We start from the raw sequence: 13,256 nt of genomic DNA on the forward strand, positions 1-13,256 counted from the left end.
CCCCTGTTTTCCACTTATCTGCTGTCTCCAGTTACATTTTTGTTCCAGGGACTAGCAGGTTGGCCTTGCCAATGGTGATGGTTACAATTGACTTTAATCAGTCAAATTTACTGCAAACATTTTTTTTCCATTTGTTTCCAAGATGTTTGAGGAACTGATTGAAATTTGAAACAAGGAAAAGCCATTCTACAATTTGATGAGTGGTCTAAAGATATGAAGTTTTCAAGGACACATGAAACCAAGCTATTCCTAGCCATGTTAAAAATTGCTTCAGATCACTATAAGAGAAATGTAAATTAAAATAGTTCAGAGATTTTACTTTATATACCCATAAGAATGGCAGCGATTGAAAAAAAGAGGAAAATGATCAATGTTGGAGGGGCATGGGAAAACAGGAACATTTCTGCTTTATAGGTAGACTGGTGAATGGGTACAACCATTCTGGAAAACAGTTTGAAATTGTACACAAAAAGTCACTCAATAGAGCATCCCTTTTGACCCAGCTATGCCCAAAAGGGGTTAAAGAATGAGGAAAAAGCCCTAAATGTACAATGATACTTATAATACAGCTAATTTTGTGGTAACCAAAAATCCCTGGAAACTCATGAGATGTCCATAAATTGGGGAATGGCTGAGTTGGATTCTGCTGTGCAGTAAGAAATGAGAAAACTCTTGATTTCAGGGTGATAGGGAGAAACTGGGATGGGACTGGTACTGAGTGAACGAGCCAAAACCAAAAGACCAAAGAGCAGTTTATGCTGTGACATCAGTGTTAAAGAAATGAAGTGTGGTGAGGGCTTCTCTAAAATGAGCAGAGCTGGGAGGATCATTTATAGGAAAGTAATGATGAGGAAGCTGTAAGAACTAGGAGTAGTACAATGAGGATGAAACATCCTCCATTACACAGGGGTGAAGGGTTTAGGATCTGGGATGAGACATAAATGTTTGTGCATATAGCAGTCGAGGGAATTTGCTTTGCTTGACTGTAGTTATAAGAAACTGGTTTTCTTTTTTCTTTCTCTTCCCTCCACCCCCTCCAAGTTAAATGTGTCCGGGGGAAGGGGAATGAATTAGGAGGGAGAGAAAAGAATGAAAAAATTGAATATGCTTTCAGATGGAGTTACTGTATTATTAATAGTACCTGTTTTCTTTTATTATAAGAGATATCAGTCTCATGAAGTAGGAATATTCTGTAAATATACTGTAAACAAAACATGTCAATTAAAAAACTTTAAAAGAAACAATTTGCTTTAAAAAGTCTGATGTGTGATTCAGTATAACTGTGAGAATAAGAATGTTGGTCTACATAGAAAATCAGTGCTCTCAGGACAAGGGGCAAAAAGAATCACAAGACCCATAAAATCCATGTGGAAAATTATAATTCATCATTTCTTCATAATGCTTGGAGTGTTTTTGTTTCCATCTGGGTGAAATTGTGTTTAGAAAGAATTGGTCATCATGCTAAATTAGAACAAACTTAGTGGCAAGCAGGGAGCCATAAGGGGCTTTGTTTCTATTGTCTTTTTAAAAAAATTCGATTTTATTTTAAGTTCCAAATTCCATCCCTGATTTCTCCCTCATTTATTGAGAAGGAAAGAAAAATAAAAGCCATTGCAAATATAGTCTTGTAAACAAATTTCCATATTAGCCAGGTTCTGAAAGAAAAGTAAGAAAAAGAAAGAGGGGAAAAGTGTGCTTCCATCTGCCCTCTGAATCTGTCCCTTCTATGGAGGTGGATAGCTTCTTTCATCATGATCCCACCCTTTGGAATTGTGTTGCTCAGTTACTAAGTCTTTAATGTTGTTACAGTGTTACCATTACCCATGGATTGTTCTTGTGGTTCTGCTCACTTCACTTTGTATCAGTTTAGATATGTTTTCCCAGGTTTATCTGAAACCATCTCCTTCATCTCTACTGTCTTTACTTACCAACAGCTAACAGGGCTCTTCCAGTTTACAGTGCGACTGGCATCAGAGACAGAAGCTCGATTCACATCAGTGGAGAGGATTAATCATTACATTAAGGTCAGATCACCTTGGAGTTGGTCTTTCCTTCCCTGTGGGCCTTCCTAAAGTAGCTTTCTGGTTTTGGACACAGTAAAATAAGTAGAAGAAAAATAGATTTTTCTGTCATATTTTGTCATACATATGGTGTACATCTCAGAGAAGTGAAAGTCACCCCTATATGCAGTTACTGATTCTGTGAGGACTGAGTTCAACTGACTAATGTGAGCTTATGGAACTTGGCTTATATAACAATATCCAAATCAATATTTTCCTTACATTATTCTGAGTCATTCGTTTTGACCAATGTTGAAATTATCCATCAGTGTCACCTACTTACCACTCCAGATTTTTGTTTCTCAGCATATGTGGAATATTTTACTGAGAAGCAACAGATTATGATTGTCATATACTCAGGTGACTTAGGTTCTAACATGATCGTAGTAGAATTAGTAAATTTAAAAGTTTTTTCTTGCTCACATAGCCTTTCATTATACATATAGCAATGCTTAAATTTTCATAAATGTCTTTTGAATGTAATTTTCACAGGCATGTTAAAAATCCCTTTCTTTGGAGCACCTGACATAGGAATGAACTATATATAAAGGAGTCTAGGCTCTCTCTGTTTGGGGTGGTAACAACCTGTTGTTTCATGGTAAAGGAACCTTTTCCCAAGAAGCTGTAGAGTTACCATATCTTTGATGTGGTAGTTCTTGGATCTGTTGTCAGAATGGAAAGGATGCATCTCTGGAGTCTTTAAGTTGGAACGTAAAATGCCTTTTCCAGGGGAACAGTGGTTAAGTGAAGTGTGGTTGAGGTAGATCTGGAAAACTGATGATAGTGTTTAACCTGGAAGGAAAAATGATCACAAGTTGGAAATTGCTGGTTTACAAGCACACTTCTCCATTCTCCCTTGACCTCGGTTTGTGTTTGTCTATTTTTTCTTAAACATTTATCAAATCCTTGAGGTCACATAGCAGGTCTTTGTCATCTAAGTGCTTTCCACATTGTATCTGTTAAGTAGCTATCAGTAGAGCTGAATTACATCCATAAAGATTAACTCAGGATATACCTGTGGATGACTTGCACATATTTCACAAGAGGAGGAGGGGATCCCACTTGTTGCTTTGACATCTGATACAAGCTAACAGATGATTACCCTCCACAGAGAAATGCAGATTTGCTCCTTTCTTTCTGAGTACCAGTTCCACACTATTACCTTTAGGAAAAATTTGCATATAAAAACAAACACAGGTATATATTTTTCTCTAACCTGGCCAGTGTTTGGCCTGACTTTATAGGACCTTGTTTTCCCAGAGTCTATTTGGATCTCTTGTTCTGTAGCCTGGACATGATCCGCTAGCTCTCTTCTTAGTCGCTAATGCAGTGCTTCAGAATTCTCGCCACTTTTGAGTCACAATGCTAACTGCTGGGCTGGGTTGGGGGGCGGGGATAATCAAGGCATGAAGACTCTGGTTTCAGAAACCACACAAGGGGCTAAAGCATTGTTGGTGATGAAGATTGGCTTTTCATTCACAAGTGCTATAACTTTAGAGTTGAAAGGACTATTAGAGTTCATTTAGTCCAAAAGCTGAAGAAAATCAGGACTGGAAAATAAATAAATGAGCTGTCCAACATGGCCGTTCTGTTATATTGAATAGTCTTGCTTCTGGAGTGAAAAAAGTATTTAAATACTGGGAGACTTTGTTCTTCAGTGGGAGTAGGGATGACCTATGACTGCTGCTTTTACTGAGATGGGTAGGAAGGCCTGTTTATCCAAGGGGTCTGTGACTTGCTCTAAAGAATCTGTTGTTTCTCTAGACTCTGGCCTTGGAAGCACCAGCTCGAATTAAAAACAAGGCTCCCCCTCCAGATTGGCCTCAGGAAGGAGAAGTTGTCTTTGAGAATGCAGAGATGAGGTATCGAGAGAACCTCCCTCTTGTCCTAAAGAAAGTGTCTTTCACCATCAAACCCAAGGAGAAGATTGGTATCGTGGGGCGGACAGGCTCAGGTGAGGAACCGTGGCAGGAGGGGAAATGACCTTAGCTTCTCTTTACATTCTGGGCTTTGGTCCACTTGGGCCCTTGGATCCTTCAGTCCAGCTTCTCAAATAAGTGGGTACACATGGTCTCAGGCTTCTATTTGAGGACAGAAACAGAAAACTAGAGGTGGGATCAACTCAGATTTGTTGGGAATCCTGATATCAGGAAGTGGAGAACCAGAAAAAGGAAGAGGCCCTGGCCCAATGAGAGGGGCCTTCCAGGTCCCAGAGACAAGGGCCAGCCTATGCTGCAAAAGCCAGCAGTGAGAGTCAGAAATTAAGCACTGTCAACCTGAAGTGAAATTAGGAGGATAAGGGCCCAAGGCCAATGGCTGTTCCACCTAGGTGACTGCTTGCCTCCCACCAGACAGACAGACACAGGCCCCCATCCACCTTGGGGCACCCCCAGAAGATCAGGTGAATCCCTGGGGACCCAGGCTTCAACTCTCAACTGCATCCAGGGATTTCTGTGAACTAGGTATTCGTTCTAAAGGCTTATGTTAGCTTTTCTTTGTAGTTTTCCAAGATTCTCTCTGCCTCCCTAGCCATTGGCTTCCTCATCCCTTTCTCTGTGTCTCTTATCTCAGGAGCCAGTTTCTATAAGCCGTTGAATTCTTTACCTCATGTTAGCAGACCATCACTTCCTTAAACCAGCACAGACATGATTCCATTGAGCCTCCGGCAGCATGGAGGAGCTGAGTGTCAAGTGGCTCCTTTACAAATGGAGACTGAGGCCCAATTGTCAGAGGTGGCATTCCTACCCAGGTCTTTGCTGTCCAGACTGCACATCCTGCACCTAGATTCTTCAGTCAGTGGCCAAAGGAAGCCTTTTTGACACCCCCTGGGACCCTGTGGTTCCAGCAGCCCCTGGTCACTCAGTCTGAGCTGCAAACGTTTTTTTTTTTTTTTTGCAAGCAAGCTTTTCCTCAAGCTCACTCAGATCAAGCCATGAGCTTCCTCACATTTTCCCAGATCTATTTATTGAATTCTTCTTAACCAAAAATGTTTTTCTTTCATTTGTTTATCCCTCTGAGTGGTTCCTTCCACTCAGCCTCTGTTGGACTTTGTTGAAGGCCTTCCTGGTAGCCTCAGCCCAGCTCTTGGTGTTCAGGTTATGGAGTATTCATTTCCCAGGACCATGGATGTTAGAAGATCCCTTCTCCCTCCACCTGTCTCTGCAGCTGTCTCTTCTGTACAAAGATGCAAAATGGCCCTTTACTTGAGAAACAGAAAACTTTTGTCTTTCTCCTACTAAATAGGGATTTTCCCCCACCTGATCCTCAGGAGATGAATGAGACAAATCCCTTCCTACATTTAGTCTCTGTCAAGCTCTCTATTTAACTTAATTAACCTCCATTACAGAATAGAAACTGGGCAGCTTTTGATACTTTTTATAAGCCTTTGTTACATGATTAATAGTTATAGGAAATCTGAACAAAAAACATCTTTGATTTTGTCAACTGATGTGAGGGTTAAACTGTTTTTCATTTTCTTGTCTCACCAGGGAAATCTTCTCTGGGGATGGCCCTCTTCCGCCTGGTAGAGCTCTCAGGAGGTTGCATCAAAATTGATGGGGTGAAGATCAATGACATTGGGCTTGCTGATCTCCGGAGCAAACTCTCTATCATTCCTCAAGAGCCAGTGTTGTTCAGTGGCACAGTCAGGTGAGGAAGGCTGTACCAAACTGAGGAGGCTTTGAGAAGTCACCTCAAAAACTTATGCAAATGTCGCATTGTATTTTCTTGTGAGTCTTTTCTGGGCTTTGTTTTCAAACAGTTCTGTGGTGAGCCTTCTTGACAGAGCTTTACTTGGTGGCTTTCTTTGTCATGTGAGGTAAACCTTGAATGATGGGTAGGATTTGAAAAGGCCAAATTTAGGGGATTCCATAGGGATACAACGGAAGGGCCAGCCATCAGTACAGGGTGGAAGAGAAGATTCAGTGTAGCAAACAACCGATGTTCATTCAGTATCTACCAAGTGCGAAGTCTGGCATGAGAAACTGACATTACTACAATGAATTCCAGTGAAGCCTAGAGGCCTAGGAGGTGGGGTGGGGGATGTGAAGGGGAATGGGGAGAGGAGCCTCTCCTTTATGGAAGAGGAGGTAAAATCTAATAAATAAGTATAGGTCAACCTTGGGTGTGAGGGGGCCAAGGAGAGGGAATGGTAAAATGTTTGGGGAAGGAAAGAGCCTAAGCTGTGGGGATCATGGCAGGAAAGGCTTCCTTAGCACTTGGACCACATCTTGAAGGCAAAAAGAAAGAGCTTGGCTGGGAGGTAGAGTATTATGTGAAGGGAGTGATGGGGAAAAAAAGTTTGGAAAGGTAAGTGGGAATCCAAGTGTAGGAGGTTTAAATTGCAAGCGAAGGAGTTCATTCTCTGTCCTAAATGCAAGAAGGAGCAGTTACTGGAGGATTTCGAGAAGACTGAAGTTATTTTGGGTACCTTTGTGAAGGATGGTGTGGAAATGGAAGAATTTCTTAGTCCCAGGAGCACAACTTAGGGGCTATTAGCATGGGTGAGAAGGAGGAAAGGCAGAATGTTAAAAGAAGTTGGATCAATGGAAAGGGTGGGATGGGGCAGAGCCAAACTTAGGAGGAGATGGTGGGATCCTTTCCTGAAATGCCTCAATTGGGGAGATGAGATGAGTTTAGAAGCATCATAAGTGCAATGAATGATTTTTACTTTGAAAGAGGAAGGGGTCTAATCTTTGAAACAAACCACTGATGAAGATAGGATGTTGGCTTTGCAGGTGCTGCATGGTGGCTGAAGTGGTGACTTTGACTTGGTGTGGGTGTTGGTTGAGTGGTTGGAGAATAGGGGAGACGACCAAGAGCAATCCTGGGCTTTAGGTCCCTGGTAGGCTCTTGGAACATGGCCTCTGCCAGGGCCAAGATGGTACCCAGAAGCTTGTAGGGCAGAATTCCTTTTGCGTGACAGTCTTGCTTATTGGTAGGTTGTCTGCCTACCAAGGTAGACAAGATCTGTGCCCCAGATCTTGATTTTCACTTTTCAAGTTAAGGATGCTGCTGGGCTAGCATCTGCCAAGAAAACCCCAAATGGGGTCATGAAGAGTTGGAGAAGACTGAAAAAGCGACTGAACAAAGAAATCGAGAAAGGCCTAAGTAGGAGGGTGGCATATTAACCGAGTCTTGGAGGGAGCTAGGAGTTTCACTAGGTTGATGTGACCTGGGGCAAATCACTTTAACCTCTCTGCCTCAGTTTCCTCACTGGGGCACCTGCTTTCCAAGGGTGTTGTGAGGCTTAAATGAGAGAACGACTTAAAAAGCTACGAAAGGGTCAGCTCTCATTCTTGAATGCCCGCCACTCTTGAGCTTCTTCACTGATTCAAGAATTCATGGAGCACTTAAAGGGGTCAGGTGTGTTTTAAGCACTGGGCACACAAAGACAAGGCCCTCTCCCCAACCCTGAAAGATTTTTACATGCCCACATCTGACCATCCCCACTGGGCAGTATTAAGGGGCAGGATCCATGGACGGCAGCCTAGGCCTCTTCCAGTCCAATCAAGCAAAAGTCTTTTAAGCACTTGCTTTGTACCAGGCTCTGGGCAGACAAAGGCAGACATGATGCAACTCCTGCCCTGAAGGAGCTTCATTTTTCTGAGTCAAGGGCCTTTAGGATCTTGATTCAGGCAGAGTCAGTTATTAAGAATGAGGGAAGTCAAGGCCAAGAGCTTGTGGTTAGTTCCACTCCAGAGAGTTGAAGGCACCTAAAGCACGGTCATGTTTGGAGTGTGGCTGAAGAAGGATGGCTTACTGTATTGTATGTATGAGGAAAGTCCTGAGGATGGCACAGTGAAAATCACCTTGAGCCATTTATGGAAGCAGTTGGTAAAGTGCTGTGGTCAGGAAAGAGGACAGCCATGTGGATGATGTGTGCACATGTGTCTGCATGTGTGTCTTGTGTCTGTGTTTGGGTATGGGGCATGGTATTAAATGGATCATATGGATGTCAGAAAACCTTTCTGAGGGACAGTAGAGGGGAGATGATTTTAAAGCAGAGTTGGCCCCATGCGCTGGACAGTGGGAGTTTCTTCACAATAGGAATAGGCAAGAGAAGCCTGGTCATGACCATCGCCCCTTCGGACTTCTGATCTCCGTTCCTTCATGTGGCCCTGGGCTGTGCCAACTCGGGCTCCTTGTGTTCTCTCTTTTCTGAGGGAATCCTGATTTGGTCGGCTGCCCAGCTGAGTCTCTCAGTCAGGAGCGAGGACTTGATTATATTCCTGTGACATTAGACTCAGTTTCTGCCCTCTAAGATGTGATGTTACTCTAGCTGTCCACAGGCTTATATGATCTCTCAGCTTTCACTTATGCTCTTTACTTCCCTTTCTGCCATGGGAGGGAAGCCATGGCTATGATCATGTTGGGCTCCTAAAACCTATGACTACTTCCTTCCTCCCTCCTGCCCAGGTCAAACTTGGATCCTTTCAACCAGTACAGTGAAGACCAGATTTGGGATGCTCTAGAAAGAACACATATGAAAGAATGTGTAAGTAGAGAAGAAGGGGGACGGAAGGGGTATGCTGACTCTTTGCCTCAGTTGGAAGTGGGCAGTTGCCCATCTATGGTTACCTCTTGGAGAAAGGCATGCCCTGCTTCCTCCCCAAGTATTTCTTTTCTGAGCAAATGCTTGTAAGGGCCAATTTAGGCTGTCTGTTGACCCTCTTGATCTGTCTCCTGCTTCCCATATAGACATCGGACAAGATCTGGAGGGTGGAGTCGGTCCACTGACCTTAGCTGAATTTCCTTTCCTAAATCTCTTTAGGTTGCTCAGCTACCTCTGAAACTTGAGTCTGAAGTGTTGGAGAATGGGGATAACTTCTCAGTGGGCGAACGGCAACTACTGTGCATTGCGAGAGCCCTGCTGCGCCGCTGTAAGGTAAGGCCCCTGGGTGACTGAAGACTGTGTGGGTGTGAGGGTGCTCAAGGCTCCTCTCCTTCCAGACCTTCTGGCGGTTTTGGGAAGTGTGCCCAGACGGATGAAGAAGCTGTCGGCTTTAGCTTTCACCCCTGCTTCCGTAAATCTGATGATTTACACTCTTCTGATAATGTAGGCTCTCTTGATGGGCACGACAGATTAGATCTTGTGTCTGAAACAAATGATTGTTAAAAACTCCTAAGGTTTCCACTGGCCTGTAACCACACATTGGTCCATTGATAGGTCCTGATATTGGATGAAGCAACGGCAGCCATGGATTCTGAGACTGATTTACTTATTCAAGAAACCATCCGGGAGGCCTTTGCCAACTGCACCATGTTAACGATTGCTCATCGCCTGCACACTGTCCTGGGCTCTGACCGGATCATGGTGCTGATGCAGGGTCAGGTAGAGCACAAGCCCGCAAGGGGCCTCATCCTGCATGTTGCCCCTCTCACCCCTGTTAAAAGGTCCAAGATGATGTCTGTGAGGCAGCTGATGACATGCTTTAAGAAGCTGACTGGAGGAAGGCTGGAGAGTCTCTTCCTGGATAGACTGATATTGCTTTGTCACTGTTGGCACTACACAGTCAAGGTGGCACTCGTAACTTTTAAAGGTTGCAGATGAGGTGGCTGGACATCCAGGTTCTTGACTGGGCCACAGAGGTAGATGAGAATGAGGACAGGCTGCTCTCAGGCCCCAGAAATGTTGAGGAAGGGTTCTTCCCTGGGGCCTGGGCCTGGCTGTCCTCATGTGAAAGGGGCACATGGAGGTAGGTGTGGAAGAAATCAGGGCATCCTGAAATTCTCTTTCCCACGCTGAAGTTCACTTTCACACCAGTATCTTTTGTTGTGAACAGCAGCAGCCTCCTGAGTTAGTTGTTACTGAGGGCCCCTTGTGTGTGAGGTATTTGAGAAATATTCTGGATGCCAAGTGCTTGTTTAATGAGAGGAAGCAAAAATTTATAGACTATTAGAAGTGGAAGGGACTCAGAACATTGAGTCCAACTTCCTTGTTTTATAGATGAAACAGGCCTAGAGTTGACTCTTCCAAAGTCCTCCCAGGAGGGAGCAGTGGGGCCGGAGCCTGATACTGGCCTGCGGTGCCTTTGCAGGCTCTCTGTGGGCAGCCAGTGTTGTGTGACCTGGCAGTGAGCACTGCCTGGTGGAATCCATTCCCTGCTTTCCCTTTTCATGAGAAAGTGTGGAATGGAGCTTATAGCAAAGGCTTGTGAAGAGCCCAGGAGCTCGCTGCCCATGGAGCAGCCTGGCAGATCTGCAGGTTACATTCGGGTTTCACCTGAGGTGCAAGAAGGGGTTGGTTCAGGGAAACACTGCCCTGTTGTTGTTTAGGGCCCAGCTTTCCCCCTGCTTGGATTGTGTGGAGAGAGGTAGAAGCCCCCAGAGAAGGCTTCCTCTAGGGGATCTCAGCCCAGGCTTCTGGCTGCCTCTCAAGCTAGGGCTGGGTCCTGTGAGCCATGATGGGCGTGTCCATGCTCTGTTCCTCTCTTCCAGGTGGTGGAATTTGACACTCCATCTGTGCTTCTGTCCAACGATAGCTCCCGATTCTATGCTATGTTTGCTGCTGCAGAGAACAAAGTTGCTGTCAAGGGCTGATGTCCACAGCTGGGTGTTGCCTTCTAGAAACATCCCCTAACATCCCCTGCCTGGGGCGGGGCCTGCATCACTTTTTCTCCTATTGAGACCCAGATCTTGCATTGCCCAACTTTTTAAACTTTGACACAATTCAGGACTGGCTTGTGTTTCACTATAAGGGAGATTCATGTTTTAATTATTGTATTTATTCCATATTCATACAAACCTAAACTTTGTTTTTGTCCTTACTTGCACTCTAAAGGTTCAGGGAACCATTATTATCAATGTCTCAGAGGCCTAGAATGAAGCTTTATCCATGTAGCTCTATCTCTACATACTTCTGTACATAGCCTATATTGACAATGAAAATGTAAACTTTATTTTCTATTCAAATGAGCCCTGTGCTCATAGGGCATACTCCTGTCTATCCCTTCTCTACACTTTGCTGTACTGAGATCTGGTTTTGCTCTCAGACTGTATAAATGTTGGCGATTTGCTTTTTTTTTTTTAAAGCCTGTGTCTCTGTCCATGGTGGCAGATGTTTTACATGTCATAATGGATGTAAAGCGTGGCAGCCGTCTGCCCTTCGGAGGCCAAGGTCTTGGCTTCTCGACAGCCTTCCTGACGAGGTTGGGTCCTGGAAGGGGCGATTGCCAAAGGCTGCGGGGCTCACATCGGATGCACTCTCAGGGCTCCTGCTTCCCCTTCTGTTTTCACTTGGCTGCACTGGTCAAAGGAGTGGTGGCCATGGTGGGGGGCAGGGGCAGCCCACAGCCTGAGCTCCCAGCTCCCATAGCAGCAGCCTCCCATCAGCAATGGGAAACTCAGAAGTGCACACAGCAGAGGACACACTTTTCTGTTGAAGAATCATGCCCTCATGCCCTCCTTCCAGCTCCTTGCTGGGGGCTGGTGCTGAGTGGCCACCACAGCCGCTGCTGGCCGGGAGAAGGGGGACGGCTTTCAGGTGGTACTTTGAAGCTCTCCTGTCCCCCAACCTCCCACTCCACACTACTACTCTGTGATAGAATTCAGGATTTTGCAATCCAAAGCCTGCAACACATTGAATTGCTCCTGCTGAGGGATCCGTCACACACTGAAGTAGAAGCTTGTTTGTTTGCCTTTTTTTTAACTGTCAAGAGACCTACCTCCGGTGGTTGACAACTATGTGCTACACACCTACAGTACATTTCTGGGAACCGTCCCAGGGCCATGGGGCCTCTCTCTCAGGGGGACGGGGCTGCTGCTTATCTAGCAGCAATGGGCTGAGGAATCAGCGCTGCATGTTTCTGTCTGCTAGACAATTTGTATAACCTTAGCATGTTTGCTAAATTCCTTGTGGAAACAAATATCTGGGGGGAAAATAAAACTATTTTGGGTTTTACAAAGTGCTTTCTCAGGGTGATTCTGTCACTAACCTTTCCTTGGTGGGCACTGCCACAGCCAGTGGTATGTTGCTGGCCCTAGGTGCAGTCATGTCAAGGCAGGTTGAATTTAGCCCACCTCATCTGGATGGATGGGGTGAAAGTGATCGACAGAGGAGCTTTAAAAATGGATGTGCTGGTCCTCATTGAAACTAATACCCAGGGTGACTTCAACTGGTGGAGGCCTGGCAGAAATGGTGCCTCCTGGCAAAGCTAGGCTCCCCTTGAGTATGGCACGTTGGGGGGGGAAATTTCATTGGTCTCCTTTGGTACACTTGGCCCTATAATGAGGATAAGCAAGAGTAAGAGCCCTCAGACTAGCAGGGCTGTGTCAGTGAAAGTCCTCTGCAGTGTACCACAAGCACTGGTCATTTTTGAAGCAGTGAAAAAGAAACTGCTGCCAAATCAGCCCCTTTTGCTTGGAGAGTCATTCAGAATCTTTTCCTGGCATCAAGCTGCAATTGGCTACTGCTCTACCCTCTGGATCAATGATGATAGCCTTTCCAATGCCCAACATGGCTTTTCCATCCCCACTTTGCAAACCCAATCTAGTCAGATCCAAGTGATTCTGAAAGGGTAATGAAGGCTGCGGGTCCCCATCAAGGATGTGCTGGGTTCTCTGAAGTCTGAGTCTTGCCTTGAACAAACCTACTGTCTTGTTCTCCTGCTTCCACTTCTGGCTACTGAGCTGGCCTCCAGCGCTACACTTATCACCAGAACGATGGGCAAGCCATGGCCTAAAGAACTGGCCTCCTACCTACCTGGGCCTTGAGACCGTCAGCAGGCCCTTGTCCTCAAGTAGGGAAGGGGCTGACCAGCTCTGACAGAAGGAGTTAGCTCCCTCTTTCCATGAAATCACAAATTTCTTTCGTCTGATAGCCCCTCAAATACAAAACAAGAAAAACATCTCTTTGCTGTACCATCTCACCTGGGCCTCAGAAGACTGCTCAGAGCACCACTGGGAATGAGGCTAAGGTGAAAATTGAAGTTTTCCTACAGTCTTGTAGTTTGGAGCTGCCTACCCTCTCAGCTCTTTGACTTTAATGCGAGAGCAAGACAGCTGAGACTGAGCGAGAGGTCGACACCAATCACTAATCGTAAAGGAAGGCACAGGGTCACAGGCATCCATTCTAGCCTGGAGGGAGGAATGAGTGCATGGACAGGCCAGATGGGTTGGGAGAGGGCAGCTGCTGAAGGCCTGTCTGAGACCAGGGCCCAGAGAGATCCAGTGCCAGCATTTTGATCTATTTTACAG

At 45.3% G+C, this 13,256-nt stretch overlaps 1 protein-coding gene across 4 annotated transcripts in view; it reads left to right on the plus strand.

Annotated features, from left to right (window-relative positions):
• ABCC5 (ATP binding cassette subfamily C member 5) overlaps positions 1-11,965 on the plus strand; it is a 55,523-nt gene extending 43,558 nt beyond the window's left edge. For all 4 annotated transcript variants that reach the window (XM_072640468.1, XM_072640467.1, XM_072640469.1 and 1 more), the window contains 7 exons: positions 1,935-2,024; positions 3,825-4,014; positions 5,549-5,708; positions 8,478-8,556; positions 8,833-8,946; positions 9,229-9,393; positions 10,500-11,965. In XM_072640468.1, coding sequence (XP_072496569.1) covers positions 1,935-2,024; positions 3,825-4,014; positions 5,549-5,708; positions 8,478-8,556; positions 8,833-8,946; positions 9,229-9,393; positions 10,500-10,601 — 900 coding nt within the window. In that variant the 3' untranslated portion in view covers positions 10,602-11,965. The remainder of the gene's footprint in view (positions 1-1,934; positions 2,025-3,824; positions 4,015-5,548; positions 5,709-8,477; positions 8,557-8,832; positions 8,947-9,228; positions 9,394-10,499) is intronic.
• Positions 11,966-13,256: the final 1,291 nt, after the last annotated feature.

The sequence above is a fragment of the Notamacropus eugenii genome, chromosome 2 (assembly GCF_028372415.1).
Source record: "Notamacropus eugenii isolate mMacEug1 chromosome 2, mMacEug1.pri_v2, whole genome shotgun sequence".
Taxonomy (NCBI): Eukaryota; Metazoa; Chordata; class Mammalia; order Diprotodontia; family Macropodidae; genus Notamacropus; species Notamacropus eugenii.